At 46.0% G+C, this 19,965-nt stretch overlaps 1 protein-coding gene across 1 annotated transcript in view; it reads right to left on the bottom strand.

Moving 5' to 3' along the window:
- Nucleotides 1–19,965, bottom strand: part of APEH (acylaminoacyl-peptide hydrolase) — a 169,492-nt gene that overhangs the window by 108,580 nt on the left and 40,947 nt on the right. Inside the window, exons 3-5 of the mRNA XM_029599657.1 lie at nucleotides 13,880–14,009; nucleotides 13,430–13,556; nucleotides 2,365–2,455 (exon numbers count right to left, since the gene is read on the bottom strand). Of these exons, the coding sequence (XP_029455517.1) occupies nucleotides 2,365–2,455; nucleotides 13,430–13,556; nucleotides 13,880–14,009 (348 nt within the window). The remainder of the gene's footprint in view (nucleotides 1–2,364; nucleotides 2,456–13,429; nucleotides 13,557–13,879; nucleotides 14,010–19,965) is intronic.

The raw sequence follows: 19,965 nt of genomic DNA, 5'->3' as shown, positions 1-19,965 counted from the left end.
CCAAGAACTTATCCAAACCTTTTTTGAACCCAGCTACACTAACTACACTAACCACATCCTCTGGCAACAAATTCCAGAGCTTTATTGTGCGTTGAGTGAAAAAGAATTTTCTCTGATTAGTCTTAAATGTGCTACTTGCTAACTTCATGGAATGCCCCCTAGTCCTTCTATTATTCGAAAGTGTAAATAACCAAGTCACATCTACTCGTTCAAGACCTCTCATGATCTTAAAGACCTCTATCATATCCCCCCTCAGCGGTCTCTTCTCCAAGCTGAACAGCCCTAACCTCTTCAGCCTTTCCTCATAGGGGAGCTGTTCCATCCCCTTTATCATTTTGGTTGCCCTTCTCTGTACCTTCTCCATTGCAACTATATCTTTTTTGAGATACGGTGACCAGAATTGTACACAGTATTCAAGGTGTGGTCTCACCATGGAGCGATACAGAGGCATGATGACATTTTCCGTTTTATTAACCATTCCCTTCCTAATAATTCCTAACATTCTATTTGCTTTTTTTGAGTTTCCATGTTAACAAGAAGCCATGTGTGAGGAGGGACTGGGGCCACCACAGGGCCTGTGAGCTTTTACTGGCTCACAGATCCTGTGATGACTTTCATTACTAATGCTGCTGCCAGTTGCAGATCAACATCAGGCATTGGACCAGCCATTGGGGAAGAGTGGGCAGAGTGTGCACAGGTCTGTGCAGGTTGTCACTTCTTCTCTACCCTCTCCCATTACTGAACTTACCTAAGAGAAAAATGTTGCCCCTGTCATCAGCCTGCCCTCTCTTCCCACTAATTGTCTTCCACTTATTGCCTGAGACCCAAAGGAAAATGTTGCTGCTGATCCTAGTCAAGGGGATGTGTGGATGGGGCTATTTGAAGGGAGGGATAAGATACAGGAAGGCTGAGGGTTGGATCAGTGGGAGAGGGATTGGCTGTGGAAGGTGAGAGGGGGGGATGCAAGCGAGGAGCTAGGGGTGAGAGTATCAACTGGGGGGGGGGGGTAATGTGAGAAAAGAGAGAGGAAGGGGATGACAGATGATCAATTGGGGTTACAAAAATGGCTTGGAGGTGAGAGAGGTTCAGTGGGGAGGAAGTAAAAAGCTGGAGTGGGTGAGCGAGAGGCTAGGCTGGGAAGGAGAGAAGAACTGGGGGGGGATGTAAGAGGGGATCAGCTGGAGGGGCAGAGGTTGAGAGGTCATCTGGAGGGGGGTGGAGGCTGAGAGAGGGGATCAGTTGGAGTGCAGGAATGGTGAGTGGAAGGATTGGTTGGAGGCGAACTACACCCCCGCTAATTAGGTTTGGTTGTCCTCTGGGGTCATGTGAATTTTCAAGTGCTAAAATGGGGTCACATTGGCGAAACGTTTGGGAAGCCCTGCCCTAAGGTAAAGATGATGCTGGCTCCTGCTGTCCTCATTCCAAGAGAATCATTATGCTGCATTTTGGCTGCCACAAATTCCCTCCTCATTATGCTGGTAGTTAGTAAGGCTTCGGGGAGTCACCATTAACAGTTTGTGGATCAGGAGCCACAGATTTTATAAATGCATGGAAGCCCAGGCCAGAGTTTAACTAGTATGTTTTGTATTTATAGCACTATAACCAGCAATCCTAAAAGGTCTAGATGTGTTATAACATCAGCAATAAACTCTTGCAAAGTTAGCATTCTTAATATTGCAACCGTTGGAAGGTTTGTAGTTTTAATCATTTTTTGTTTTTCTAATAAGGCTATTAAGTAACCACATTCTGATTTGCTGATGGGGGTGCACTATCATCCATAAATTACACAGGGTTTCTCCTAGTTGCTAGTGCTGGAAAATCTTGAGTTGTGTTAACTTCCATTCCCCATCACCAACCCAATTCTGATCCCATCTTCACATTTTGCAGCAAGATGGCCACATCACCACACAAGGCAAATTAAAGCTCTGAGTGGGTGCAAGCAACTGTGGTATTTACACATCTTTCCCACCAATGATGTTCATTCAGTTGCATGATATGTGATTCAAGGGATGGGGTATATTCAACTGGAACTATCTATACTACCACCATGCCTTTAATGCTTAAATATCTACCGTATTTTATGGGATCTTCCAGGTACCTGCGACCTGGACTGGCCACTGTTGGAGACAAGATGCTGGGCTTGATGAATCTTGGTCTGATCCAGCATGGCACTTATGTTGCTTATTTTCTGAACTCTTTTAAGATTAATTCCTCACCCCATTGTGCATGCAGACATGCGCTATGTGCACAAACACACACACATACAGTTACAAATGCACATGCATAAACACAATATATAAATGCACAAGGACAGGATTATGCCACCAGGGATAATAGAGATGCTTATCTTCCACACAGACCCACCTCAAGGAATTGTTTGTCCTCTCCTTTGCTGTTCTTGCTTTCTCGCATGACAGCCTTCAGAGCCCCTGAAGGTGACTCTCTGCTTAATAGCCTGCAAAGATCAAAGGTTACAAAGAATAGCAAGGCAATCTCTGGAAACAGAGAAACGACTGGGGAAAGATCCCAGTCTCAATCTCAGAGGTCCCGCCTCACCTGAGATTATAAAAATATAAAATGAGTATAGATACTTGCACATATATAAACCCAAATATATGTATAAACCAGGGATCAGCAGCCTGTGGCATTTTTCACAGCTCAGCACAGCTCTGACATAGTTACCAGCACTGGAGGATAAAAAAGGCAGCTGGGGCCAAAGATATCTCCTTCTTCCCCTATGTCCCACACGGTGATGCTGAAGAGGAAAAAAAAAAAATTTAAGTACTGCCTTTTTTTTCTCTTCAGCGCTGCCCATGCGGGATAAAAGGAAGAAGGATGTGTCTTCGGCCTAAGTTGCCATTTCTTCCTCTTCAGCACCTGTAGTCCTGAGGAGGGCGTATACCTCGATTTGGGAAGAGGAGGCAGCGGCTGCGACCTATGCTGGTATGTGGGAAGAGGAGACCTGAAGCCTGCTGGTGAAGCATCTGGAGGTTTGTCCTCTGGGAGGAGATGATGTTCCTGCTAAGTGAGAGAGAGGGAGACTGCTGGGAATGGATGAGGTATTCAGGAAGACTGTTGGGGATGCGGGAAGGGAAAAATGTATGCGTGTCCCAATTTACAACAGGATTATGGCTCTTGAAATGATTTGAAGAGGAAAAAAAATATGTAAAATGGCTCTTCTCTTTTGAAAGGTTGCAGACCCATGGTAAAAAACATAGATATATATCTACATCTTTCTACACACACACACACACACACACACACACAGTACACTTACATACATATGTATGCACACTGTAGTAAAAAGGTACAGCCTGTTAATAGTGCAGGGTGTGTATGTTAGCTGGAGAGTGGCTAAAGCTGTTTTCCCCTTGTCAATATATCACATGGGTGGGCAAAGCATGGCTTGTCACCACCTTTTTGACAGCCCACCTACCTCTATCATGAGCTCCAGTCTACCAAAGCTCTGACCAGACATGGAGGACAGGCAGCATTGTGATGGGACTTGGCCATGTAGGGCTAAAGTGATATGCCAAAGAGAGCAGGCAGCATTGTGATGGGAACATGTCTTTGCAGGGCAGAAGTGACATGGATGAGAATGTGTACCCTATCCAGGGTGCCACATCTCAATCGGGCTCTGTTCGGTGTGCGCTCAGCCGAGCGGTGGTGGAGTGAAGGCCTGAAGAGGAGCTGGGTCAGTGCTAGAACATGGAGGAGCCAGAGCAAGAGAGTTAGCAGGACTGGGAGGAAGTCGGGCTAGTGACAGAGAGTGAGAGAGACAGCCAGCGCCGCCACTTATGGCCCCAGTGGGGGCACAGGAGCTATCTCTGTTGGCATGGGTAGACAAAACAAAATTACCAAGCAGATGTCAAAACCTTACAGCAATAAACAGTTTGATCAAACAAAAATGTGAGTTGAATTTAAGTTTTGAATAAATCCTTTTGGTAGTAGGTGCTGGTCAAGTAATCAGGATTCTTGGTCCATTATAAACATTCCAACTTTATTGTATTATTTCATAATTTGAGAAGCAATCTTCAGCAATATCTGTGACAAGTCCATAAAACTCACTATAACAAGTCCATACTTTACACAACATGGTCCCCACTCTCCAAGTCCAATCAGGAACAAAAGATTCCTCTTCCCTGCCTACCCATTCCGGGCTAAAAATGGTTTTGCTGCCTAGGCCTTAATCAGGCTTCTGCCATCTCCCTAAACTCCTGGGCCTGCCGGCCAAGAAAATGTACTCAGCCCAGGCAAGTAGGCAAGGGTAGCTTTCAAAATCACTGCTCCCACCCTTTCATGTGGGATGATTGGGGTGGGAGGGGGGAGGAAGGGAAGAGGCCACTCTTCCATGAAAGTGGTAGCCTCAGTGTCCCATGGCAGCAGTGATGGCAGCCTCAGCTTCTGTCCTCCATGTTTTTTTTAGAGGGTAACAACTTCTAGTAGTGCTTGCTTCTTTGGCCCTTGACTGGTTTTTCTCCCAGCTGTGTCCATCCTATGTAGGAGCTTACTGTTTACTCCCATCTTCCCTCCTCATTCTGGGCAGCAGCTTCTTCAAACAGCATCAGGACAACTCCGCCTACAATCAGTGCTACAACAGAGGGACCGAGATGGGCACTCCAATGGGTCTCTTTTCTAGTAAGGGCCCAGTTGGTCCTTCACAACATGCCCCCTTCAACTCAGAAAGCAGGCCTGATACACACCCTGCAAGACAACTCTCAAGAGCTCTTTGGTAGGTTTGTCAGGAAAAGCAAAGGCTTTACCTGTGATTTATTTTTGATAGAGTGGCTGTATTGCTGCACCTGTAAACCAGCTGCCATTGGGTGGGAGAAGAAGATGAGGGAACAGAAGCTATAAGGAGGATCCAGATAAAGCAAGAAATGGAAGTAGGTGCTAACAGAAGTGAAAATAAAGCAGTGAGAAAAAAAGGAAAAGGGAAGGTGAAGAGTTAAAAAAAAAGTGATAGATGAAGAGCTGTAAGGTGAATAGACTGTGATGAATGAAAGATATCAGAGAAACAGCATGAGAGATTTGAAAAAGAAGAACATGCATGATAAGCAAAATGGAAAGAAGAACTAGGAAAATGAATTAGGAAGAGATGGACAAGATGTGAACAAGTGGAAAGGTGCAATGAGGAAAGAAAGAGGCAACTGAGATTGGGAAAGAAATTCTATTTTGAATTTAAAAGCATTAAAATTAGAAGCTGTATGTTGCGAGCCCTGATGATGTGGCAGAGTATTTTTTGGCAATAAGCAAAGGCTCTCTTCAGTCCAAGGGCTCTCTCTATACTTTAGATCTAGTTTCCTGCCTACTGGAGCACTAAAATGAGATTCTCCCATGTGCTTGTCTGTAATTCTTGCAGGATCAGAATGGCTCTGACGGGTGTCTAGAAACTAGTGAAGGCCAAAGTCTTCCATGTGATGGTCTTTGTCCTTATGGACAACTCCCAGTATCTTACCCTACTTATCCAAAATTTGGAATAGGCAAGGTCCTCAAGTGGAGACAAGTGTTTCAAAGAGAGACTCAGGTAGGGGGTTGGAGGGGATTCCCAACAATCCCTCCTTTGATCAGAGGGGAGACGGACACTGATCCAGGATCCCAATGATGATGTAGGTGACTGAGGACGGGTCCTTGGTTGCCTCAAAAGGGGAGTACTCCTGGGGAATGTCCTCAAACTGGCTGCTGCAAGAGAGTGGTATGGACTCAAACCTTCATGGGGGTTTGATGGGTTACCTCCTTGGGTCAGGGGTAAAAGGGACACCTTCTTGAAGAAGCAAATATGATACCCTGGACAGCAGAGGCTGAAGAGTGCCCTCCTTGTCCTTATCTACCACAGAGATAAAGAAAATCTTCACCAACTCTCCCACTTGGTTCCAGGCCTACTGTGTCCTCTGGCCAGGCATTGGAAATGGATCATCCTTTCAGAAATCAAACCGGAGTTCTTTTAAAAGTCCTCTGGACTTTGCAATATTTGTCCTGGCTGATGATTAGAAATTAAGGGTAACATCAAGCAGATAGCATCTGGTGTGTCTACACAAAAGCCTTGTTCAAGTAGCCTTGATAGGAAAATCCCTTTGAAATAGGAAGAGGTAAATGGAGCATCTCTCTCTCTCTGCACCTCCAACTCTTCCTGAATGTGTTGAAGGGACTGGATTTAAGAAATAGTTGTGTTGGCGGCACCAAGATCTAGTGCGTCAATGGTGCCAGTCCTCTCTCTGAGACTTGAGTATCATCAATGTCAAGGATCAATGGAGCAAGGCCCCAATGTGCCAGCAAATGGTGCATCAACTGCACCGCCAGTGCTAAAGCCGCTGCTTCTTTGGCATCATTCCTGGCCAGCTCCAAGGAATGGTGCTTTTCTGTTTACTCTGCCCCAAGCTATGCGGTGCACGTGGAAAGCTTACCAACGCTTGAGAATGGCATTTTGTTGCTTACTCGACTCCAAGCCTGCTCAGAGGGGGAGGTTTGCTTGAGAAGCTCCTGCTCAACTTGGCACCTGGGGAGCCAGAAGAAGCTCCACTCTAAAAGGAGTAACGATGGTGGCTCAGAGACTTACACAGTTCCTCCATCTTCAAGGCTCCAGACTTCCGAGAGCACAAAGACATCCAGCCATAGTGTTAGCAGTTAGATTGGTTGTGGTCAGGTCCTAGGCACTAGTAACAAATGTTGTGGCCATCAGTGATAGACATCTTACCATATATGTAATCCTTGAAGTTACCAATGGTGAGCTTCTTAGTGCTCGACATTTTCTGTGACAAACTTTTTATTTATTTTTTGAAAAGTGCTGTTTGTGGGGTTGCCTACTCAAAATTTTAAGAGAAAAAAAAAGTTATAAAACTGAAGATATCGAGACATTACTTAAAGAAAACAAGAGTTAGGGTAAACATCCATGCTTGATGCTTGGGTGGAAAAAAAAAAAGGACTATGGAGCTCACGAGGCAGCACCCATGCAGGAATTCCTAAATATGTTCAGCAGAACAAAAGCTCTATGAGCTAAGACAGAAGGTTGAAATCACCCATGTGTCATGGCTAATTCAGTCCTTCTTGTCGATGGAGACAAAAAAAAAAAAAAAGATATTGACACATTTTCTGGGTGAAGGGAGGAGAGAGATGTGCTTCTGGAAGAGGAATCTAATGGACAGAACCCAGGAATGAGATTCAGGAGAACGCCTGAGACATGCATTCAAGATGCTCCTCTGCAGCTTCAGAAAACTCAATGCTACCCCTACTGTGCCTCCAGGATCCCACTCTAAACAAGGCACTATCTTAATCTGAATTTTCCAGTATGCAAATTATTACGATGTTGATTATTGCAATGTACACAGGTATTTTCGCCACAAGCTTTTGCATCAAATCTCAAAGGGAAAATATGCATGTACTTTTCCTTGAAAAACTTCCTAAGGAAGAGTACCTGCAGAGATTTGCACTTCTTTTTTCTGTAGATACCATTTCCTTTAAAAAAAAAAACAAAACAATGCATCTAGTTTTGAAAATGGAAAACTATGCATGTTGCTGCCTCTCTCAACCTAATCCCACCTCTGTCCCCACCTACTTTTCCCACATATGTGGTGTTTATTCTCACATGTGCTTTACCCGCATGCAGGGTGGGCAATGTTCAGACAGCACTTTTACTTAGGCTTTTGAAAATGGCCTTCTATGTATACTTGGTTCCCTTAAACATACCTATTTTTGTTTGTCAAATGTATAACATAGTATGTCACCAACTTCAGTGAAAGTCCTAGTACATACACACACTCACACAGGTCTCCAAATGACAGCTATGTCAAACAGATGCAAAGCAGCACCCAACTACAGAGAGAGGTTAAAAGTCTTTGTTATCCCCATCTAAACCAGAGATTTCTCCTTCTGCCCTGAGATTGAGCAATACATAGTTAGCCACTGGTTAGGAGGTTTTGATGATGATCAGAATAAGAAACCTTGCACAATTGTTATGTAGTCAAGTGGCTCTCCTTCTTCACAGTTACAGAGTACACAGAGTCAGACATAATACTGGGTGCACAAACATATGCAGGGAGAATGGTGCAGCAATACAATCACTCAAAGACAAGATTCTTATTCGGAGTGAGTCCTGATGGTAGAAACTGCATTAGGATACAAAGGCAGCTCAGGGACCTGTGTTTTATATATGTAGAATGTCTGGTGAGAAGGGAGATAAAAACTCTGACAAACGCAAGTGGATGAGAGCAGTTAGTTCAGGCTAAATTTTTGGGAGGGAGCTGCGATGCAGGAAAATTAGTTCTTACCTGTTAATTTTCGTTCCTGTAGTACCACGGATCAATCCAGACCATGGGTTGAGCCTCCTGTCCAGCAGATGGAGACAGACCAAAACTGAAAGGGTATCCTATATGAGGACAGAACCTACTCTGTAGCCCTTCAGTATAACCATTGTCAAAGCAGAGAAAGCATGAAGAAACACCATGGAACAAGCAAGCAACAGAAGAACTTGAGCAATCAACAAGAGAATTCTGCAAACTTTGAACTAGTAAAAACAATGAATGAACTCTGTGTATGGACACTCTTGCATGAATGCCCACAATCATTCTCATAGATGCTTCCGGTGCCTCTTATTAAAGAACACATAGAAAGGAAAAGAATCATGTAGAATACAGCATGTGAGGAATGGTGTAAGGAGCTTTGAGCGGACAAAAAGACAGGAAAGGGAAGGGCGTCTGGACTGATCCGTGGTACTACAAGAATGAAAACTAACAGGTAAGAACTAATTTTCCTTTCCCTGTACGTACCCGGATCAGTCCAGACCATTGGATGTACCAAAGCTTCCCTAAACAGGGTGGGACCTTGACAACCCCGCTCGAAGCACCTGCCGCCCAAAGGAACCAAAAACTGGCACCTGAACATCAAGGCGGTAATGTTGAGCAAACGTATGCAGAGACTTCCAAAGTAGCTGCCCTGCATATCTCCTGCGGAGAGACCGACTGGCTCTCCGCCCAAGAACGCAAGGAATGAGCCTTAAGGGCCTCCGGGACCGGACGTCCCTGACAGATGTAAGCCGACGAGATCGCCTCCTTCAACTGGCGAGATATCGTAGTCTTAGAGGCCTGTTTGCCCCGGTTGGAGCCACTCCATAAGACAAAAAGATGGTCCGACACCCGAAAGTCATTAGTTACCTCAAGATAACGCATGAGAACGTGATTCACATTGACACAGCGTAAATCATCCCCGCCAGGGCTTGCAACATCCGCAGGAGAGAATGCGGGAAGCTCCATCGACTGATTGACATGAAAGGAAGACACAACCTTCGGTAAGAACGACGGGACCATCTTGAGAGACCCCGGAGTCCAGAAACATAAGAAGGGTTCACGGCAAGACAACGCTTGAATCTCAGACACCCGTCTGGCGGAGGAAATAGAGACCAAAAACACAGTCTTAAGTGTCAAATCTTTAAGGGAAGAACGACGAAGGGGCTCAAAAAGAGCCCGACAGAGAGCCCGGAGAACCAGATTCAGACTCCACGAGGGACAAGTGGGCTGCAACGGCAGCTTCAAATGTTTGATCCCTTTGAGAAAACGGACAATATCCGGATAAGACGCAACCGCGTAGCCTTCAAGGCTTTCCAAGAGAGAACTGAGGGCAGACACCTGTACATGGAGCGAGCCGAAAGAGACCCTTAGAGAGCCCTCGCTGGAGGAATGAGAGGACCAACGAGACTGGAGCCGAACGTGCCGAAACACCCGCTTCCTCGCAGACAAGCTCAAAAACCTTCCAAACCCAAACATAGGCGAGGGAAGTAGAGGTTTTGCGAGCCTGCAGAATAGTGGAGATGACATCCTCAGCATATCCCCTCCGCCTCAGCCTCTGCCATTCAAAAGCCATGCCGCAAGACAAAAAGATCTGCCTGGTCGAAAAATACGGGACCTTGTCGGAGGAGGCATGGAAGATGGTCGAGACGAAGAGGACCGTCCGACGCAAGGTTGACTAGGTCCACGAACCACGGCCTGTGAGGCCACTCGGGAGCTACGAGAATGACCGGACCTCTGTGAAGCTCTATCCGTCTGAGCACTTTCCCTATGAGGGGCCAAGGAGGAAACACATACAGAAGGACGTCGCACAGCCAAGGAAGGACCAGAGGCATCTACCCCTTCTGAGCAGTGTTCCCTCCAGTGGCTGAAAAACCTGGGAGCTTTGGCGTTGTTCATGGTTGCCATCAAGTCCAGGTGTGGAGGACCCCACCTGCTGATGATCAGGTCCATGGAGCTGGACAACTCCCACTCGCCGGGATCCAGACGCTGACGACTCAAGAAGTCGGCTTGAACATTCTCGTTGCTCGCGATGTGAGAGGCCGTAAGGCACGCCAGGAGTCGCTCCGCCCATGCGAGCAGCTGACTAGCTTCGAGGGCCACCAGGCGACTCCTGGTGCCCTCCTGGCAATTGATATACGCCACACTGGTAGAGTTGTCCGAGAGCACTCGGACTGCCCGTCGTCGAAGCAGTGGGAGAAATGCCTTGAGTGCCAGACGATCCGCACGAGTCTCCAGGCAGTTGATGTGCCAGCGAGATTGGGCCGGGGACCAGTATCCCTGCATGGCCTGAGACTGGCAAACCGCTCCCCAACCAGAGAGGCTGGCGTCCGTCATGACCACCATCCACTGCGGGGTCCGAAGGGACATTCCACGAAGAAGGTGCTTGAGTGATAGCCACCATTGTAAGTCGCTGATGGTAGAGTCTGAGAGAGGGAGCGGCATCTGAAACTGTCCCGAAACCGGCTGCCAACGGGACAGCAAAGCTCTCTGTAAGGGACGCATATGCGCAAATGCCCAGGGGACCAAGTCGATTGTGGAAGCCATGGTCCCCAGGACCTGTAGATAATCCCACGCTGTGGGAAGAGGCATGGAAAAGAAGCTCTGAACCTGATCCATCAGCTTGAACGCTCTCGAGTCTGGCAGAAAGACCTTGCCGGCGCGGGTATTGAAGCGAGCCCCCAGGAATTCCAAGACCTGAGTCGGTTGGAGATTGCTCTTGGAAAAATTGACGATCCATCCCAGGGACGAGAGAAGAGCAAGGATGTGTTCCACTGCTTGACTGCATAGGGTCTCCGACTTGGCCCGGACCAACCAATCGTCCAAGTACGGGTGGACCAGCACCCCGTCCTTCCAGAGGGCTGCCACCACCACCACCATCACCTTGGTAAACGTGCGTGGAACCGTGGCGAGGCCGAAGGGCAGGGCCCGAAACTGGAAGTGTTGACCCATGATGTGGAACCGGAGATACCTCTGATGTTCGGCACGGATCGGTATGTGCAGGTAGGCTTCCGTCAGGTCGAGTGACGCCAGAAATTCTCCGGGATGGACCGCCGCTATCACCGCCTGCAGGGTTTCCATCCAGAAATGGGGCACTTTGAGGGCACAGTTGACCCTCTTGAGATCCAAGATGGGACGAAAGGAGTCATCCTTTTTTGGGACTATGAAGTAGATAGAATACTGGCCGGCGCCGTGTTCCGCCACCAGGACAATCACCCCCAGGCTCTGGAGTCTGGTGAGAGTCTGTGTTACAGCAGCCCTCTTCCGGTGGCCGCACGGAGAGACTATGTGGAGGTCTGGAATGTCGCGAGCAAATTCTAAGGCGTAGCCTCTTTCGATTGTTTCGAGGACCCACTGGTCCGACGTAATTTTGGCCCATTCCTCCACGAACAGGGACAGACGACCACCTAAGTTGGGAAAGGAGGGATGGGCCGGCAGATTCTCATTGGGAGGCGGGCTTGGGCGTGGGACGATGGGGAGTAGCACCTCGGAAGGGCCGATGACCTCGAAAGGACTGAGGCCAGGACTGGGACCTGGAGGAGTTTCCCCTAGAGAAGGTGCCCCTTGCTCTCGGGTGATATCTTCGTTGACCCCGGAAACGGGTACAAGTAGGAAAGAAAGCTCTCGCTTGTTTCAGGCGATCCTCAGGCAACTTATGAACCTTGTTTTCCCCCAAGGATTTAATAAGCTGCTCCAGGTCCTCGCCAAAAAGCAACTTACCTTTGAAAGGAAGAGTTCCCAGCTGTGCCTTGGAGGATGAATCAACCGCCCAGCGGAGCCAGAGAAGTCATCTGGCCGAAACCGCCGAAGCCATCGCCTTCGCCTGCACCCGGAACAAGTCGTAGAGGGCATCCACCCCATAAGCTATAGCGCCTTCCAACCTTTCAGCCTGCTCTGCCTCTGCAGACGGAAGGTCTTGGGTGCTGAGTAATTGTTGGACCCATCTAAGGCTTGCCTACTGCATAGGACTGCTGCAGATCGACGCCCAAAACCTAAGGCCAGGATTTCAAAAATGCGCTTGAGATGGAATTCCAGCTTAGTGAGATGGAATTCCAGCTTAGTGACCGCCGTCACAGAAGAGTCCACCTTAGGCATTTTCAATAAATCTAAACACTCCTCAGGGAGAGGATAAAGCTTTTCCATGGCTCTCCCGATCAGAAGACCCGACTCGGGGGCCTGCCATTCCCTGAGGAGCATTAGTTTGTGCATAGGGTGGTAGGGGAAAGAGCACGGCAGAGCCCTGAGTCCCGCCAGGACCGGGTCTGAGGAAGCTGGTATCGCCGCCGAAAACTCGTCCACTGGGGGACACTCCATCCCAAATTCCTGAGAAATGAAGGGGATAAGAGGTTCCAATTCCTCTCTTCGGAAGAGACTGAGGACACGAGGGTCATCTCCCTCCGGGGGGGGGGGGGGGAGAGGCGTCAGCCGAATCTGGGTCCTGATCCGGCTCCTGGGCAGGCAGAGGAGCAGGAGGATCCGGGGGGGGGGGGGGGCGGGCGGGCGGGCTTCGGGGCCACTTGAAACTGAATCGACCCCTGCCAGTCTGCAGCCGCTGGGGCGGGAGGAACAGGAAGCCTAGGGACCTTAGCCATGGGGGGAGCAGGAAGGGGGTCCGATTCCTCTTGCAAGCTTGTTAAATAGGATTTGTGAAAGCGATCCTCAGAGTCCAAACAAACTTTTTTTTTTTATAAATCAATAAAGAATAAATACTTGTTTGATCCAAAGAGCGTTAGAAGCAAAGGTAGAAAAAAATCCCCAAAAGGGACAAAGAATAAGACAAACAGGGAACCACAGGGTGAGCTGTTCCACCTGCTGGAGACAAATACTGAAGGGCTACAGGGTAGGCTCTGTCCTCATATAGGATACCCTTTCAGTTTTGGTCTGTCTCCATCTGCTAGACAGGAGGCTCAACCCATGGTCTGGACTGATTTGGGTACGTACAGGGAACATGGGATTAATTACCTGAAGCAAGAAGGCTGTGTGTGACATTCTGGAATTAATGGCTTGGGGTGGGGAACGTGTACAATGCTCTAGGATGTTTATAATGGGGAGGTGGGCAGCGGAATTAGTGCCTCTGGGTCTGTATGTGACACTCTGGGATCAGCGCTTCTCAGGTTATGTGAAATTTTCAGGTGTTAAGATACCATACTTACTCTCCTTTTATCTCTGTGCTGTTCCCAGATGCCCCTGAATACACAATGGATCCATTATCATGGAACACTATGTATTGTCGGCAGAATTTCACATTTTCATTCCGTTCCAAATCCCGTTGCGACCACTCTGAAACATATCAAACCAAGGGGGATTAACACCAGGCCACAGATTCATTACCCTTCATTACTAACGATACTGTAACTTAAATTCATCATCCTCCTTACTTTGCCTTGACACTATCTCTCTGGAGCAGCCAGGTAAACTCCTGGATTTTGCTCAGAGCTATCACATATGTAAAGCCCAGATCCGATCTCTGTTACTTTCTCACTGTATTATCTTGTATATGTTCTAGCCTAGCTGTACTTAAATGTGTATGCATAAGTGCAGGGTGCAAGCAGACAGTTGACTTTCTACGAGTAGAGCTGCAGAATATGAGTAGAGACAATTACCTGTATAGATACTGCAATACTTTCCTCCATACTGCGTTGTGACATTAGGTCCGACGGAAGCACTGGAGAGAGAGGGGAACTGACTGAGCTCTTGGTACAAGGCAGCTATTTCTTCAGGATTTTTCAATACCTGGGAGAAGAAAGGAATGGTTATTGACAGACCACTCACTCAAAAGTGATGGCTAAGGACTGCAAAACCCAAAAACTATTCTGTACAGTTCCTTGGTTTCCTAGGTACATAGCAATGATGGTAGAAAGAGATCAATTTGCCCATCCAGTCTGCCCAGTTGCAATTCTTCCACTTTGAGACGACAAAGCATATAAATTCCTACACTCAACACAACTGACATTCCCCTCCCATATCCTTTATCTGAACGTTCAACCCCATTTCTACTACTACAACCTATATCAGTGTAAAACATGCCCAGAATATATTTAAGTACTGGCCTCCACTATCTCCATTGGTAGGCCATTTCAGGCTTTGCCATCTTTCGCTGATTTTTACAAGAACACTAAACCCAATACCGAGATGCCTTTCAATGTCTTATCCAAGTTTTGTAGAACTACACGCTACTACTAAAACTAGTTAAGCCAATTGTCCATAGTTTTGGATTTTGGGGTGGGTGAGCTGGGTGGTTACCCAGGGTGCCGTGAGTTGAGAGGAGAACCCTGGGCATTGCATTACCCATCCTGCAGCAGTGTAGCCACACGAATCCCATCCTGCCACAGCTGAAAACAAGCCTCCATCCCACTGTGGCTAAAGAGAGGCTCCGGAGGTGTGGGGGCGCCATCAGGTGGGAGAGGGTGCTTTTAACCCAGGGTGCCATTTGCTCTAATGCTATCCCTGCTCCCCCCATGCTTACTGTGTGGTTTTTAAAGACATTCATGCCATGGTTCTTGGAAGCTTGATGTAGTCTAGCCGCTGATGATAGGGTTGTAATAGTCTCTCCATGCAGGTTACCCTAATGCCTTCTTGGATGCACCAAGACACTCTTCTTCCTTGCACTAATCTTTCATTTGTAAATTGAATTCCTCCTATTCTAAGCACACTTTTGAAAAGGTCATAAATTCAGCTACCTGTCCAAGACCTCCCTCTAATCTCCTTGAACTGTTTTGGAATATTTATTAAAACATTTATTTGCCAGTTCATTTGTATTTTGGTGGTCAATGATAATCCAGTTCACCTCCCTTTCACATTTCCCCAGATAACCTCTGGACTCTGCCCCATCCTTGCAAGCTGAAGCATCTGGAAGACAAATGAATTCACTTTCACTATGGTTGTTATCCAACTTAATACTCTTTTACCGCAGAGTTCTCTACCCCAATTTAGTTCTCCTTTTAGTACTCATATCTTTCAAGCTCTTTGATACAGAGGACCATCTCATCCACTTTAATCCCTAACTCTGGGTGCACCTAGTGGCTGCTCCTGCACCACAAATTCATTGTAATATTTTTACTGAAGAGCAGAATATAGCAAGCACCTGTGATTCAGTACAAATTGTGCCCAAGCTTGCGGTATGACCATTCCTTTCCTTTTTGGATGCCTTTGTTCTAATGGTATCCAATATGCTTACATCTTCATTACCGAGGACAAGAGAAGGCCAAAAAGGGGAAATAAAAGAAAACTGATTTGGATAAGTATCACGACCCTGGCTGCCAGGCAGCCTCCCCACCAGCAGAGGTCCTCACAGAGCCACCCTCTCTCCTGTGTTAGCCACCTCCTTAATGCTTCCATAACTCAGCAAGGCCTGCCCTATTTAGTACTGCCTCTCCCACAACTTGAGGCCTCTTCATAGAGTCACCTTGGCTCCTTGCAATGGTCCACCTTGCTACTATGTGGCCTTCTTGTTATGCTTTGCTTTGTGGCCTTTCTGCCTTGTCCTATGGCCTGCTGAGTATTCCCGCCTTGCCTTGTGGCCTCCTAGCTCTGTCCTCTGGCCTCCTCGGCCTTCCAGCTCTGTCCTCCTCGGCCTTCTTCCCTTGTCCTGCAGCCTCCTTGGTCATCTTGCCCTTCTAGTATCTCTTGGCCTATTTAGGCCCCCCTAGTCTGTGCTTCCTTGTTTTGTCTTATATGTTCCTTGCTGTATTTTATTCCTATGTTTTTATGTTTATTTTATTTATTTATTTTTCTATACAGATATTCGATTCAGAATTTCACACTGGTTTACATATAATGGAAATGTCTGAAGGCAAGCCTCTGTACTGTATTATCCAGTCATTTTATTTTTATTAAAAATACAAACAAAAAAAAAAACTTACTGTCTATAATAATATAAATTAAGCTAAGCGGATTCCATATTAGACATAAAACAATTGTAAAGCAAACAATATCCATAAACGTTATTAAAAAAGTTTGTGATATTCATACAGTTAACCTAAATCCTGCAACCCTTAAACTCCACCCCAGTTCCCCCTGGTTCTCTCCCCCCCTTCATTATTGCTCATTGTTATCAACCCTGTTCCACTGTAAAGCAACTCTGCTGCCGTTATGTTTCAATGTAAACCGATGTGATGTCTCAAACGAATGTCGGTATAGTAAAAACTTTAAATAAATAAACAGAACACGAAACATACAATTTAAAACTCTTTTAAACAATGGCATATTCTCTAAACAGAAAAGGCTTCTATAAATTAAAAAAAAAAACAACTTAAAGCATTTTCCGGAACATTTCAAATCTTGAAGGGAACGCAAATCCTCAGGCAACTCATTCCACAATCTTGGCCCAATAACATATAAAGCTCGATTTCTAGTCTCTTGGCATCGAGCTTCTCATACTGTTGGCTTTGTCCCTTTAAACTGATGAATGGGACAGCTATCATCCAATATCCAACTTGCCGTTCCTAACAAACATTTTGGAGAAAGCAAAATGATTTAGGAAAAAAAAAAAGTCACTCAACTGAGACATTACTCCTCTTGTTAACGGACACGGTTTTACGAGGGCTCGACATAGATGAATCTTACTGCCTTGTGCTAACTGACTTAATGGCCGCCTTTTACACTGTGGACCATAACCTATTATGCCATGAGATGAGAAACATAGGGATCGATGGAATAGTTCTCAGATGGTTCACTTCATTTCTATCTAACAGAAATTTTCAAGTCAAACTGGGCAGCCATATATCTGACACTTTCCATTGTAATACAGGGGTCCCTCAAGGCTCAGCCCTCTCAGCAACACTATCAATATTTACACGCTCCTACTGTTGTAAATTACTGATGAATCTAGGAATACGTTTTTACTTGTATGCTGACTTACAGCTTTACATCCCATACGCCAGTTCATTAGAAAACACAGATTTCATTCTTTCCACCTATATGTATGCTATACAACACAAACTATTGCAGCTTAAATTGACATTAAATCCTAAAAAGACTGAAATCATTTGGATGAATAGAAACTCATCAACAGTTAAACCACCTTCCCTCGATCTGGGTAATTTTAAAATGAATCCCTCAAATCAAGTATGGGATTTAGGTGCACAGCTAGATGAGAACCTCACAATGAAAATGCACATCAGCAAATTAATCAAGACAGGTTACACCAAGCTGCGTAACATCGGTTGAAACCATTAACTTTTGCAGCCTTTCATACTGTATTGCAAACTCTAATCTTCTCAAACCCTGACTACTGCAACTCTTAATACTAGGTCTTCCAGCAAGTCACTTAAAACCACTATAACTACTATAAAATGCTGCAGCAAGACTATTAGTAGGATCTAGGAAATATGGTCATATTACACCCTTGCTGATATCACTACATTGGTTACCAGTACAATCCAGAATCTACTATAAAGTACTAACGATAATATTCATCATTCACTCCAACACCACCAGCTTACTAGGGTGATGCTGCAACCTTACAATCCACAGCAAACACTAAGATCTCAAAATAAAGGACTGTTATCTATTCCCACAATACGGTGCGCACACCTCTGATACAAATAAGAGATTGAGTGCTTTCAATAGCAGGTCCATAGTAACATAGTAACGACAGCAGAAAAAGGCCAATTGGTCCATCCAGTTTGCCCAGCAAGCTTCCCACGGCAGTACATGCCGCTCCATGCAGGTCACTCCCATGATTCTGTTAAGGATAGCAACTGCTGCTCCATACAGGTTACCCCAAAGTCCACTACCCCATGCTTTTTTTCATTCTTCCCTATCCTCTAGCGATCCACAGTGTTTATCTCATGCCCCTTTGAAATCCTTCACGGTTTTAGTCTTCACCATTTCCTCCAGAAGGTCATTCCAGGTATCCACCACCCTCTCCATGAAGAAATATTTTCTGACATTGGTTCTAAGTCTTCCTCCCTGGAGTTTCAAATCGTGACCCCTAATGCTACTAAACTGTTTGGAAAAGGTCTGTTGTTGACCATGGATCATTAAACCTTTCAAGTATCTGAAGGTCTGTATCATATCACCCCTGCTCCTCCTCTCCTCCAGGGTATACATTTTCAGGTTCTTCAACCTCTCCTCATAAGACATTCGATGGAGACCACCCACCATTTTGGTCACCCTTCTCTGGACCGCCTCCATCCTGTCTCTGTCCCTTTTGAGATAAGGTCTCCAGAACTGAACACAATACTCCAGGTGAGGCCTCACCAAGGACTTGTACAAGGGAATTATCACTTCCCTTTTCTTACTAGATATTCCTCTTTTTGTACACCCCAGCATTCTTCTGGCTTTAGCTATCGCCCTGTCGCATTGCTTCGCTGACTTCAGGTCATTTGACACTATCACCCCAAGGTCTCTCTCCTGTTCTATGCATATCAGCCCTTCGCCCCCAACACACAGTTCTTTTGGATTACTACACCCCAGATGTATGACTCTGCATGTCTTGGCATTGAATCTCATCTGCCATATCTTCGACTACTCTTCCAGCTTCCTTAATTACCCCCCCCCCCCCGTCTCATTCTCTCTACTCCTTCTGGCGTATTCACTCTGTTGTAGATCTTAGTATCATCCACAAATGGACAAACTTTACCTTCTATCCCTTCCGCAATGTCGCTCACAAAGAACAGAACCAGTCCCAACACTGATCCCTGTGGCACTGCACTTAACACTATTCTCTCTTCAGAGAAGGTTCCATTTATCATTACACGTTCTCGTCTATCCGTCAACCAGTTTGTAATTCATGCTGCCACCTTGGAGCTCACCCCCCAAGCTTCTCATTTTGTTGATGAGTCTATGTGGGACCGTATCAAAAGCTTTACTAAAATCCAAGTAAATTACATCAAGCGCTCTTCCCTGATCCAGCTCTCTAGTCACCCAAAGAAATCAATCAGATTTGACTGACAGGACCTTCCCCCTGGTGAAACCATGCTGTCTCGAGTCCAGCAATCCTCCTGACTGTAGATAATTCACTATCCTCACCTTCAGCAGTGACTTCATTAATTTTCCCATCACTGAGGTGATGCTAACCGGCCTGTAGTTTCCAGCCTCTTCTCTGCTCCCATTCTTGTGTAGCAGGAACACTGCTCTTCTGCAGTCACTAGGCACCACACCCTTATCCAGGGATCTATTGAACAGGTCAAACAGCAGACCCACCAGTACATCTCTGAGCTCCCTCAGTATTCTGGGATGAACCTCATCAGGCCCCATGGCTTTGTCCATTTTGTTTTCCAAGTCCTTCCTATACATTCTCTTCCGCAAATGGAGTTTCATCTACTCACTTTCATCTACAGTTATGTTAACAAGTGACGGTCCTTCTCCAGGGTCTTCCTTAGTGAACACGGAACTAAAGTATTTTAGTATTTTTGCCAAATCTTCATCTCTCTCCGCCCATTGATCCTTATCACCTTTCAATTTCACTATACCACTATGGACCTATCTCTGATGTATCTGAAAAATGTTTTGTCACCTCACTTTACCTCCGCCTGACTTTTTGCTTTCTTGTTTACTTTTTTTTTGTCTCCCGCAGTTTCACCAGATAATCCTCCCTGGTTCCACTTTTTGGGATCCTTTGTGTTTCTTAAAAGCTGCTTCTTTTGCTTTTATAATATCAACCACCTCCTTTGTGAACCAGATTGGTTTCTTATTTCTCTTACTTTTATTTACTTTTCTAACAAATAGATTTGTTGCTTTTGTA

This window comes from Rhinatrema bivittatum, chromosome 4 (assembly GCF_901001135.1).
Source record: "Rhinatrema bivittatum chromosome 4, aRhiBiv1.1, whole genome shotgun sequence".
NCBI lineage: Eukaryota > Metazoa > Chordata > Amphibia > Gymnophiona > Rhinatrematidae > Rhinatrema > Rhinatrema bivittatum.
This window is presented reverse-complemented; position numbering and strand designations above follow the sequence as displayed.